Below are 13,546 nucleotides of genomic sequence, written 5' to 3' on the forward strand. Positions count from 1 at the left end.
TTCCATCGGAGCAATTCAAGGTCGATGTGCCACCTTGATGTGGCAGTAGAGGGCAGTCAACACTCCAGCTGTACAGACAACACGCCTGGTCAAATGAACCAGCCCACCCCCCCACCTCCCCCCAAATTCTTTATTTGTTAATTTTAAATAAAAATATTTAATTCATTCAGTTCATTTATTTTTATAAAACACCACGTATTACAAGTACAATGAGCATCTTTAACTACATATTCTCACAGTAACAATTCTTAGTTCATTCATGATGAAATTGATGTGCAATTGTAGTGTGCTCCCTTAAAACGCACTTCGCTTTCCAACAAAAGTGAATAACTGGGTTCGTAAACAGTAGTCCATATGACTCATGTGCTGTGTTTCATGTTTTCTAAAGTCACACAACAGATTTATGTGAGGAACTGACCCAAACTGCAAATGGATCATTCTCAATTTTGACTTTCCAACTTACAAAATATTGACATTTTCCATTTAGTTCAGTTTTTGCCTATAAACGCTGAGGGTAAACATTTTAACATGTTGACATTGATTTTTATTCATAAATTGTTTTCTCTTTTATTATTTAATTTTGTTTCATGAATGAAGCAAGTTAACACTAAGTTAACACTAACGAGGCTTAAATGGGCTACAACACCACATTTTAAGGGTTCAATGAGGTACAACACCACATTTTAAGGGTTCAGTGGGCTACAACACCACATATTAAGGGTTCAATGGGCTACATCATCACATTTTGAGGGTTCAATGGGCTACGACACCACATATTAAGGGTTCAGTGGGCTACAACACCACATATTAAGGGTTCAATGGGCTACAACACCACATTTTAAGGGTTCAGTGGGGTACAACACCACATATTAAGGGTTCAGTGGGGTACAACACCACATTTTAAGGGTTCAGTGGGGTACAACACCACATATTAAAGGTTCAATGGGGTACAACACCACATATTAAGGGTTCAATGGGCTACAACACCACATTTTAAGGGTTCAGTGGGGTACAACACCACATTTTAAGGGTTCAATGGGGTACAATACCACATTTTAAGGGTTCAATGGGGTACAATACCACATTTTAAGGGTTCAATGGGGTACAACACCACAATCTAAGGGTTCAATGGGGTACAATACCACATTTTAAGGATTTAATGGGGTACAACACCACATTTTAAGGGTTCAATGGGGTACAACACCACATATTAAAGGTTCAATGGGCTACAACACCACATATTAAAGGTTCAATGGGCTACAACACCACATTTTGAGGGTTCAATGGGGTACAACACCACATTTTGAGGGTTCAATGGGGTACAACACCACATTTTGAGGGTTCAGTGGGCTACAACACCACATTTTAAGGGTTTAATGGGCTACAACACCACATTTTGAGGGTTCAATGGGGTACAACACCACATATTAAAGGTTCAATGGGCTACAACACCACATTTTGAGGGTTCAATGGGGTACAACACCACATTTTGAGGGTTCAGTGGGCTACAACACCACATTTTGAGGGTTCAATGGGCTACAACACCACATTTTGAGGGTTCAATGGGGTACAACACCACATTTTGAGGGTTCAATGGGGTACAACACCACATTTTGAGGGTTCAGTGGGCTACAACACCACATTTTAAGGGTTTAATGGGCTACAACACCACATTTTGAGGGTTCAATGGGGTACAACACCAAATATTTTTGTGTGAAAATACTAAAGTTAAAATGTGAATTAATAACTTTTAACATGCTGGGAAAAATCACTATATGCATATTTAAGCAGCCTCTGAACTTTGACCTTAAAAAACTTTAAACTTAACTTTTAGTATTTAAAAAAAAAAATTTAAAACATAAAAAAAGGTTTTAACATTGATAACAGCAATGCCATGAAATCAAGGGACAAATATTCTTTTTAAATTATTATTAATAAAAAACATTTTTTGCTTTTTTGCACACTTGTTCGGCCTTGCGCTAATGCTTTTATTAAAAATAAGTGCAAAATAAATACACACATAACTTTACATGTCATAGAAGTGGTGTACCAGATGAAGGGAACAAGGATTTTTTTCAGGAAATTAACAATTTCAAATATATTTTCTAAACTATTGGCAAAACAGAATCAAGCCATTTCATATCATTAAAAGTTAGGTTCTAGAATTATATATATATTATTTTTTTCATGACTAAAAAAGTCAAGGGACATGTTTGTCAACATATTTTGATATTGACCCAAATGTTGTCAGAAATAACCTATTTTTGTGAGACAAATCTTTCTTTACACAAGATGGCGCTAGACTGCTCACAAAACTGAATCCTCCATTGAGCTGCATTCAAATCTCAGAACGTTTTACATCATCGAATTTTTTAATTAAAACTGATAGTTGCAAGGATTCATACTTGTTAAATCCACCACAGCAGTATCTATAAATATATATATTTAACACTTGATTGTGATTGGCCCATTCTGAACAGCACTGCCAAAGTAACGCCACGTGACAGCCGTCTATGCGCTGCCTGCTTCAGCAGTGGTCTAGTGGTCTGTCGTCGCGTTTTTCCAAAAATAAATACATTTCATTTATTAAATGATTTAAGCAACATATTTTACGATTTTCTATAATTTAAGAACTTTTTAAGCACCTCTTGGTAAAATTTGCTATTTTCAAGGGTTTTCCAGACTTACATTTAAAAAAGCCAAATTCAAGTACTTCAAGCACCTTGTACGAACCCTGTAGTAAACAGCATTAAAATTGTATATGATATTATCTGTGTATCATTAATTGTATATTACTGTAATATATAATATATATATATATATATATATATATATATATATATATATATATATATATATATATATATATACAGAAGTTTCTCAGCTTTTTTGACAATATTTGATATATATCTTGATATTTATGAATTTGGAGCTGTTTGGTTTGAAACGTCATTAGAGTGAATATGTGACATAACTTTTGGCTGAACTATTCCTTTAAGCACATGCTTTCAGAATGAAGCATTTCATATGTACTCAACAATACAGTAAGCACATAAAGTACATACTGATGGCTATTATTTTACTTTCTCAACAGTTACTCTGTCTAACTCTTGATTTCTGCTTCTGCTTTTCCAGGCTGCTGATAGATAATGTTCTAGACGCAAACTGAAGGCTGAAGCCATGGCTCTGCTGACATCACGAGCAGCCGGTGTTTGTTTCACTCACTGTACTGGTCGTACCATCACCAGCTGAGATTGTAGGTGGACGCCACTGACAAATGTTCAGACTGGCATGAGATATCAAACGCACACACAGGCAGATCTTCCACTGCAGTTTCATCTATGAAATGATGCTATAGCTGCGTGTCATCCATCATTTGAACAGCACAAATCAAGTGATTTTTTATCATTTGACACGGGTTTGCAGTATGAGCAGATCACAGCATCAGCAAAGACTGTGAGAGTCAGACATTACTCTGCAAGCACAGTTCAACGTAATTCAGACATTTTCTGAACAAAATATAAGTGGTGTTGGCCTCTGCAAAACTCACTGCTGCAATGCAAGGGTGCTGTGGTGGGTTGCCATGGCATTGCTATTCCATTCATAAGGAGCTCTGAACTATTTTTAGCATGCTGTAATGCAATTACTAGGTTGGCGAGTATTTTATCTACACTATAAAAAAAATCCTGTAAAATGTATGGTTAAAAACTTCACTGATAAATTTGCCCGTCACATTGTGTCTCGCCACAAGCGCTGCATTTTAATATGGTGTGTGAAGTGCAAAAGAGTCAAGACTCTTTCGTTCTGTTTCATTCCGCTGCGCACCATTTAGTTATTTTTGAACTATGAAACACATCTGATCAGGATCATGTGAAACCAAAACCAGTCTAATTTTACAGAGCTTCCTTAAGACTTATTAGCTGACTAGTCATTCAGGCAACCCACTGATCTAAATCGAAGTAACAAATTTAACTTATGCAAGATTTTGGGCTAATTCAACAATAATTCACGTATTAAGAAGCATTTCTATCCCATGTGTTCAAGAGAACAAAATGGTCACCACTTCCGGGAAAAGTGCCACAAAATGAAAAAGCCACTGTCATTTTTTTTGTTCAATGTAATAAAATACTTGCGGTTAGAGTGCGCAGACATAACGCTTTCATGACCCTCATGTTTGCTTGCAATTGGCAGCAGATGCATTATGTCTATGAATGCGTTTCAGAAGCACTAGAGCAACTTTTGAGATGCTATGCGATGACATCAGTCCACTGGTTAGTCCAGTTAGGAGGGAATTATTTAGTCACATGACTTGTTGAGTCCTGACTTTTTTGATGCACATCTAGGAATTTATTCTGTAAATACATTTCCATCGTAGTGTATGTGCAAATCATCGTATCTAATAAAACTTTTATCTGCCTCCAATGAAGCTATGTTTTTTAATGCACATATTCAAGATTTTATTTGTGTTTCCATCCAGCATTTTTTTATACGATGTCCTAAAAATGTGAAAAAAAATATGTGGATGGAAACCCAGCTACTGACTAGTCGATAAGGAAAATAAGTATTTTTCTTTAGTAACTAAATATTAAACCCATAAATAAAATATAAACACAAGTGTTCACGCATAGTCTTTAGATAGCTACACCTGCTCTGCGTGTCTATAACCAGTGCATAATGTTCCCTCTCAAACGCAGTCATTTATTTGCGTGTGGGCGTCTGGCATATATTTGTGCAACTTTGAGCTGCATTCACCCACATCACGGCGAGAGCTGCTGAACACTGTTTGAAATGAAAGTACTGTGGCGTGGGCATGAAATATCCACGTCTCCATTGAACATGTCCAACTCAAAACACGCCACGCTGTGAGATCCAAGACACATGATCAAACTCCATGGAGACCAAACAAGATGAGCTATTCTTAGAGGACCCTCAAGGGTGCAAAACTTTTTCTCTTTCTTCACTTGTGACAACAGGAATCCGAGCAATCAAGATGCATGAAGTATATAAGTGGTAAAATCATAGGTCATATTTAGGTGCATACTAATGTGTGCTACAGTGATTTTATTATGAGTGATGGGTGTTAGCCATGATGTAAATCACCTAAAACACCCTTACCCATGGTAAAATCACTGTAATGCAAGGACTTGAGTAGTTTATTGCTTTTATAAAATGGCAGCAACTGCATTATGATACAAGACACCAGTGTTCATCAAAAACAATAAATTTATAATTATTAATTATTGGAATAATCAATTATTTCACCAAATAATATAGTTCATTAGTCCAACTGTATGTTGTTTGCGGTCACCAAGCAATGCATTATGGACTTAAAAAAGAAATGGAAATTAAATCAATTATCATTTTTTTTATTTTTTTTTTTAAACATGAACATGTAAATAAATAAAGCACTTTTCAAATGGACAAAATGTTTTAAAATGTTGTAAAATATTACAATAAACCAAATCATTTATGTCACATTTAAATGCAAAATTTTAATTGCATTTCAAAAAATCATTTGCCAATTGCTTTTCCAAAATGTGCAATCACAGGTGTGCATTTAAAGTCATTTTACAATGGCTTTGAACAAAGCTCATCAAATCTGTTTTATATGAAAATATGTTTGGTAGATTTACAGGTGAACATTTGTTTATACTATCAACAAACATTTATTAAATAAAGAACTGTAAGATTAAGTTAATTTATACAAATATGGAATTATGTTTCAATTGTATTAATTTAAGACTAAATCAAGTCCATACTGTTGTGTACTATAGTATATTGAATCCTCCTGAACTGGGATCTTTAAATCAGTCAATAACTCACTCTGATAAGGTCAAACGTTGACTGGGTTTGTGTGCTCGAGGCAATTATATAAGAAACTGTCATGTTTCACTGAGAATGTTCTTTTAACATTTACAATGTGCATTTCTAGTTTGAGGTCAGAGGTCACTTACAGGGCCATGAAGGTCAGTGTTGAGCAGCATTAGTGCACAGGTGAGGCAATGAACTCCATCTGCAAACATCAGACAAAATGAACAATATTCTCCTCATATCAAACATTCATCTTTGCATCGGACCAAACGTTTAACATCACTTCCATGGCAACAGTATTAGCAACAGATTTATACCCATATACTAGTCATTGCTGTTACCAAGATGGTTGCTATGGAGGAAACATGACACTCTGATTCTAGACACAATCATGTTTCATGCAGAATTACTAAAGGCAGGTAAACTCTCCAAAATGGTTTGATTTGTCTTATGGGTGAATCTAAGAGAAATAAAACCAGCTCAACAGAAAACAATAAATAAAAAAATATTTTTGCATGAAGAAAATAAAGCTTATTTTTAGGACCATTCAGATTTTTTCCTTTGTGACATTATTTTCATGATAATTATGTTTATTAAAGGAATATTCCAGGTTCAATACAAGAGCAGCTTAATCGACAGCATTTATGGCATAATATTGATAACCACAAAAAATACAGTCACAAAACAAACAATATACAACTTAACATGATTTTAGTGTGATCAAATCTATTACTAAACTTTGCTGTGTAAAGTTATATCCAATTTTACAACTTCGTTGCCATAACGCCAAAATGCTGTAAACCCTAAAATGACTAAAAATGATGATTTATACAGCTTTACAGCTGAAATAATACACAAGTTTTAACAGAAGAATTAATGTAAGTGCTTTTATCAAATTAACATTTCTGCTTTTAAACCCTCCAAAAACTGACCACATTCACAATTATTATTATTATAAATATTTTGATATCACCTATGTATATAGTATACTGTATATATAATCTAATTTAGGCTACATTTATTTAAAATCTAATATTATTTTTACATTTTAATGCAACTTGTTTCGCACACGTGCTCTCACTCACAGACACCCGCAAACAGACAAGTTAGGAGCTATTTACGTTGATCATGCTTTTGTGCGGGTAAATTGTTTTCTATGTAAATGTGCTGGACGGACGTTTTTGACTGTTGTGCTGTCTTGCTGTTTTTTCAAAAAGAAAAAAATGGGACAGTTGAGTATTTCCCACTGTGAAACATCACCATTTCTTTTAGTAACACTTATTAAGTGTTTGAGCACTGAAGACACAAGTTTAAGTTTAGCAAGCTGAATTTTCTCCCATTCATCCATTATGCAGGTCTTCAGCTGCGCAACTGTACGGGGTTTTTGTTGCCGTATGGTGTGCTTCATAATGTGCCACATATTCTCAATTGGAGATGGTCAGGACTGCAGGCAGGCCAATCTAGCACCCACACTCTGTTTACACAGACTTACACTCGTAATAATGGCAGCATGTGGTTTGGTGTTGTCCTGCTGGAAAACCACTTCTGAATGCGCGTGATCTTCGATCCCTCAGATGTCACCATCTTAAAAACCATCATTCACCTATGATGAATATCATGACATGGGCTCGGGAATACTTTGTTAAACTTTTGTCAGTCAACACCATTCGCTGCTGCATCCAAAGATGTAAGTTAAAGCTTTACTATGCAAAGGAGAAGCCATACATCAACACTGTCCAGAAGCGGCACCGACTTCTCTGGGCTCGGTCTCATCTGGGATGGAAAGTAGAACAGTGAAAACATGTTTTGTGGTCCCACGAGTCTTAAATATTGTTTTGTTTTTTTGTTGTTGGAAAAAACAGCTGTCGTGTTCTCTGGGCCAAAGTTGAAAAAGGACCATCCAAGCTGTTATCAGCATCAGGTCCAAAAGCCAGTGTCTGTCATGTATGGGGCTGTCAGTGCCCATGACATGGGCAACTTGCACATCTGTGAGGGCACTATTAATGCAGAAATATATGTAAAATTTTTGGAGCAACATATGCTGCCATCCAATGCCAAACCACAGACTGCCCGGATTACAAGTGCATGTGTGCGTAAACAGAGAGTGCGGGTGCTAGATTGGCCTTTTTTATAATTTTTTTTTGCTCAGGTGTCACAACAATTTGATGTTCTGAAGAAGTTTTAGTTGCAAAGTGAACTTCATGTGACTTACAGTGTTGCACATGATTCCAGATTGTTCTTCACAGAAAAAAGTTTCAGTGCTTGATAAACGGTAGGCCAGTGTTTATTTCCCTTCTGCTCTGGGGCTGCAGTGCAGTTCAGGTCACAGGGTCTCAGGTACTGGCCAGGATCGGGCTTCAACTTAATGCCCATGCAGACCTCTAGCCCTTACTGATGTTATTATTAATGATAACACAGTTCAATTCACAGCATGCACTTCATAATTTACTTACAGATTTAGAATAGTGGAAAAAACAAGTTTCCTCTTCACCTTGTGTCACTATTATAAGTGCCATGGCAACATATACTGTATGTATATATATATATATATATATATATAGTATATACATTTTTTTCAAACTATCCAAACCCACAGGACTTTCATAGATATTATGAGTAAAAGCTTGTCTGATAATATGACCGATGGCAACAGCTGCTAACGTTGGGATTGTCAGTACAGTTTTAAAGGTGGTGCTTAGCAAAGGGTTTATTGGTCTAAAAAACATTTTGTGGTTACTAAAGTTGACGTGCAGTACCTTGTGCAGTGATGATGGTGGGGTTACACTGATAGTACCGGTTCGAAAAATGAATTAACACTCGCTCTCTCTCCTGAGTCTCACCCATCAGTGAGAATGCTTTCAGAAACGATCTGCAGGAGAGACACCAAAACATATCAACCATGAACAAGACAAATGCATATAAAGATGATATTATTTGTCTGAAGATCGGGGGTCTTTACAGATATCCAGACACAAGACGAAAGACAAAAAGAATCAACACAACACAGGAAGAAAGAACCACAAAGAGATGAATGAAAAAGTTTGTGAACTTTGGCCAATTATCTGAGCTGCAACTGCATGAATGACCCCATAAATATGATCAGACATTAAAATAACAATATAATGACAATACTTTAATTAACATACTAATAAATCATTATTTTGTCGCATCAATTAAACATTAATTAATTTAGCATATGGTAATATACCATTTGGGCATGAATAATTAACATAAACGTAGATGGTCATGTGTTGATGTATTCATCAGAGAGCACTCAGAGCTCCACCCACATGATAAGAACAAACACTCAATGAAATGCCATCAGACTGAATCTGTACCTGAGTGATTGGTCCAATGTCAAGTCTGTAAACTCAAAGAATGTGAGGTATTCTTCTGCTACCATCTTACTGAAGTCATTACTGTCAACACAAACACAAGATTCATATCAGAACATAGATAAAACATGATTTCACACAGTTTACAGGTTTAATAATAATAATCTAATAATAATATTTGACGAAAGCCTTAACATACTGTATTTCACAGTGACACATGACACCATTATATGTTCAGTATGACTGCGATATCTTTAAACATTAGGGCTGCGTATTGATACAGATTTGACCATCGGTTCGATTCCAATTACAATTCATCTGCGTTTATTTCAGTAGTAATATCCATTTTGTTTACATATATTGGTCCCAAATTTAGGTCATAACACTTGGTACATTATGAAAATATTAATTTTACAATTTTACTTTAATCATTAGTTCCATCATTTTGGTAACATTTGAGCTTAAGTCTGCTTAAGTCCATGTATTCCATCAATAAATATAATGTCTCGAAATTGTATGTATTATATTGCATATTTATATACATTTATATTATATATACTGTATATATATATATATATATATATACATATACATACACTACCGGTCAAAAGTTTTGAAACACTTACTCATTCTTTATTATAATTTTTTTTTTTTTTTTTCACATTTTAGAATAATAGTAAAGTCATTAAAACTATGGAATAACATAAATGGAACTATGGGAATTATGTTGTAACTAAACAAAATCTAAAATAAATCAAAACTGTTTTATATTTTAGCATCTTCAAAGTAGTCACCCTTTGCCTAGAATTTGCAGACATGTACTCTTGACATTTTCTCAACCAACTTCTTGAGGTATCACCCTGGGATGATTTTTAAACAGTATTAAACTAACCATCTATGTTGGGCACTTATTGGCTGCTTTTCTTTATTATTTGGTCCAAGTCATCAATTTCAAAAACTTTTTTTATTTATTTATTTATTTTTAAATAAAATTTTAGTTTTATAATGAAATAAATTAATATGGTGGCACAATTATATTTTTGTCTTCAAAACTAATTTCAAACATTTAAGCAAACGCCTTCAGATCAAAAGATTTTTAAGATCATAAGAAACATTTCAGTCAAGTGTTTCAAAACTTTTGACCAGTAGTGTGTATGTATTTATATATATATATATATATATATATATATATATAAATACCTACTGTATGTTTACTAGTGTTGTCACAATACCAACATTTCAGAAGTCGGTACGAATACTAGTGAAATTTCACAGTTCTCGATACCAATTTCGATACCACAGCAAAAATGTGCTAATATGTGCTATTGAACACACCCGTTTAGTCTATTTAAATAGTTCAATTTCAATGTAAATAATGAATAAAAAGAAATGCATGTTTCATTCAAGTGTTTCTCAATTAAGTATGCATTGCATTTGAGCAAATGTTTTTAAGCAGGGCCCTGCCGAAATCTGTTTTCTTTTTTCCCCAAATCCTTTTTTGCTTTTTTTTTTTTATTATTATTCCAGAATTCCATGTTTTAAAGTTGGAATTTAATTTCATCATTAAAATGGTGCCTAATCAAATTAACTCTAAAAACTTCTAAAAACTTTTAACAAGTAAAAAATAGAACAATTACTTCTCAACATACCATTGCATTTTTAACAAACTTTCATTCAGTACAACAGCACTCTTGCTTGTGCCATATTGCTTAATTTTTATAATTATTTATTAATCATTATTTAATATTTATTAATATCACTACAGTTAATATAAAATTTGACTATGCAGTTGTATTATATTTCTATTGCAGTTTCTTTTTTTTCTCGCCTTTTCTCCCCAATTTGGAATGCCCAATTCCCAATGCGCTCTAATTCCTCATGGTGGCGTAGTGACTCGCCTCAATCCGGGTGTCGGAGGATGAATCTCAGTTGCCTGTGCGTCTGAGACGTCAATCCACGTATCTTAGCACGTGGCTTGTAGAGCGCATTACCGAGGAGACGTAGCGGTTTTGGAGGCCCACGCTATTCTCCGTGGCATCCACGCAAAACTCACCACGCGCCCCACCGTGAGCGAGAACCACACATTATAGCGACCACAAGGAGGTTACCCCATGTGACTCTACCCTCCCTAGCAACCGGGACAATTTGGTTGCTTAGGAGACCTGGCTGGAGTCACTCAGCATGCCCTGGATTCAAACTCGCGACTCCAGGGGTGGTAGTCAGCGTCAATACTCGCTGAGCTACCCAGGCCCCCCTCTATTGCAGTTTCTTAAATTTCAGGTGTCTAGCTTTTATTTTGACGTGAGCTTTTATTTTGACGCGTGTTTTTTTACGGAAGCTTCACTCCTTGTGATGGATAAACAGTTCACAACATGTCCCAGTGCGATCGTTAAAGCGCAAATATAGTATAGTCTACATGTAATACACACTTTACAGTGAATCATAGCTCTGCTCTTTCATCTTATACAACACAAATGATTTTCAATGTTTTACACTGATTTGTAGAACAAGTGCTAAAACGGTTCTGTCTCTTTAAGAATAGCATCAGTTCAGCGAGTGTCTCACAGAAGTGTTTTTGCTGAGTGCACATTAACAAGGAGTCAAATGGCTTCTTTATGTAGCAAATTAGCTTAAAAAGGGAATTATTTATAATTAATTATAACTGGTTATAATTAATAATAAATATTTAGATTAGATCTTAGAATTAACTGTAGCAGAATCGACATTACAATTATTTGATCTGTCCATCCACCGAGCAGACAATATAATTATTTATCAATTCTAGGAAGATTACTTTCCTGGCCAAGGAACAATAGCCTTCCTACTTATACAGTGCTAGCAGTAGTTTAGCATGTAGCAAGGAGCAACATTCAGTGACTTTGAATTGTGAGCGGAACACAGAGACAATCAATTGTGAATATAAGGGATTTAATAAATGAAACTATAACTAACATACAGACAAACTAAGCAAAACATACATATATAGAATGAAGGAAAGTAAGGAAAGGAGAGAGAAGAGCAAAGAATGGCAGTATTTCACATCAATTACCCACAACCTAAATGAGAATCATCAGAGGCACAACTCACCTTAAAAGGGGTTCAAACTTAAACGCGCATCTAATCAGTTGTAAATGGTTACTTGCATTGGTTTGTTGCTGAATAAGAGTCTTGATGCGGTAGACGAGGTTCTCGACGATTTCTTTAGGAGTGAGTTGAAGAAGTCCACAGCAAATCCACAAAGTTACTTGAAGGTAAACACTGCCAGAAGGTTAAACTCAAGAGAGAGTTTTGGAGTGTGTTGGTCTCAAGAAGAAGAGTTTTGAGCCATGATTAGTCTGCGTTCTGGAGTTTTAATAGTTCATTGCCGCACCCATTTTGTGGGTGGAGTGGCCAATCAGAGGCATGCATTTTGAGTGGGAGAGACATCCTTTGTCTCCGTTTATGGCCCATTCGCATTTTATTGCTGATCTGGACCGCTAGTGCAGCTTTTAATTCAAAACATAGTAAGAATTGTTCGATGCATTTCACGATCACATGGTGTACATTATTGTGTGAGAAATAAAGAGAAGATCATTTTGATACCAAGAAGGTAACCTCCAGACGATATTAAAGCAGAGATACACTCATACACTTGAATATAGGCATTTAACATCTAACTAATACAAGTAAAGGGTTTTAACTAAGTTAATATAATAGGGGAATATACATACAACACATGCATATAGCAGATACATTCATAACTGCTTACTATGGCCTAAATAGAGAAGATGTCTTTAGGTGTGTGTGTGACGTGTATTGGAATTGGTGGAGACAGACAACTGCTCTGGTGCCTGGCACGGGGGGGGTCACCCCCCTTTCTGTGGAATGTGTTTGAAGCTTGATGGAGACACTCCAGAGGCGACCTGTTTTAGCATCCTTTTGATAGTGATAAAGACCATCTGCAATTTAGCACCCATATAAATGTAAACGCAGAGGCCAGGTCAGTAATTTATATGCAAATGTCAAAAGGCTAAAAGGGTTTTTTTTTTTTTTTTTAAACAAAGTGTAATTAGCCATCACTGATCTTACACAGACGTTACATTTACCACATCCGTGCTTTATGTGATTAGAATCAAATGTTTATTTTTGGTTGTTTTTGATCAACAACTGACTGTAAAGAACAGAAAGGATATTAAAAGAGACATTATTTAATGGCAAATGGATTGTGTGGATCTCGTCTTTGGACAAACATTACACAGAACGAGTCAAACCAAACTCTTCCTCTCAACAGGCAATGAAAGGATCTCACTGGTAAACTTCTTCACCACTATACTACTCAATCGCTGCTGAGAGAAATATGAACATTTACCAGCCAGTGGTGAAACACAGATACTGTTAGTCGCCTTGCGCCAAATTTGGTC

The 13,546-nt window shown here is 35.5% G+C and overlaps 1 protein-coding gene across 7 annotated transcripts in view; it reads right to left on the minus strand.

Annotated features, from left to right (window-relative positions):
- LOC127432445 (PH and SEC7 domain-containing protein 3-like) overlaps positions 1-13,546 on the minus strand; it is a 180,608-nt gene that overhangs the window by 85,242 nt on the left and 81,820 nt on the right. For all 7 annotated transcript variants that reach the window (XM_051683530.1, XM_051683529.1, XM_051683531.1 and 4 more), the window contains 3 exons: positions 9,150-9,230; positions 8,568-8,680; positions 5,955-6,013 (listed from right to left, as the gene is read on the minus strand). In XM_051683530.1, coding sequence (XP_051539490.1) covers positions 5,955-6,013; positions 8,568-8,680; positions 9,150-9,230 — 253 coding nt within the window. The remainder of the gene's footprint in view (positions 1-5,954; positions 6,014-8,567; positions 8,681-9,149; positions 9,231-13,546) is intronic.

Source organism: Myxocyprinus asiaticus, chromosome 42, assembly GCF_019703515.2.
Source record: "Myxocyprinus asiaticus isolate MX2 ecotype Aquarium Trade chromosome 42, UBuf_Myxa_2, whole genome shotgun sequence".
NCBI classification, from domain to species: Eukaryota; Metazoa; Chordata; class Actinopteri; order Cypriniformes; family Catostomidae; genus Myxocyprinus; species Myxocyprinus asiaticus.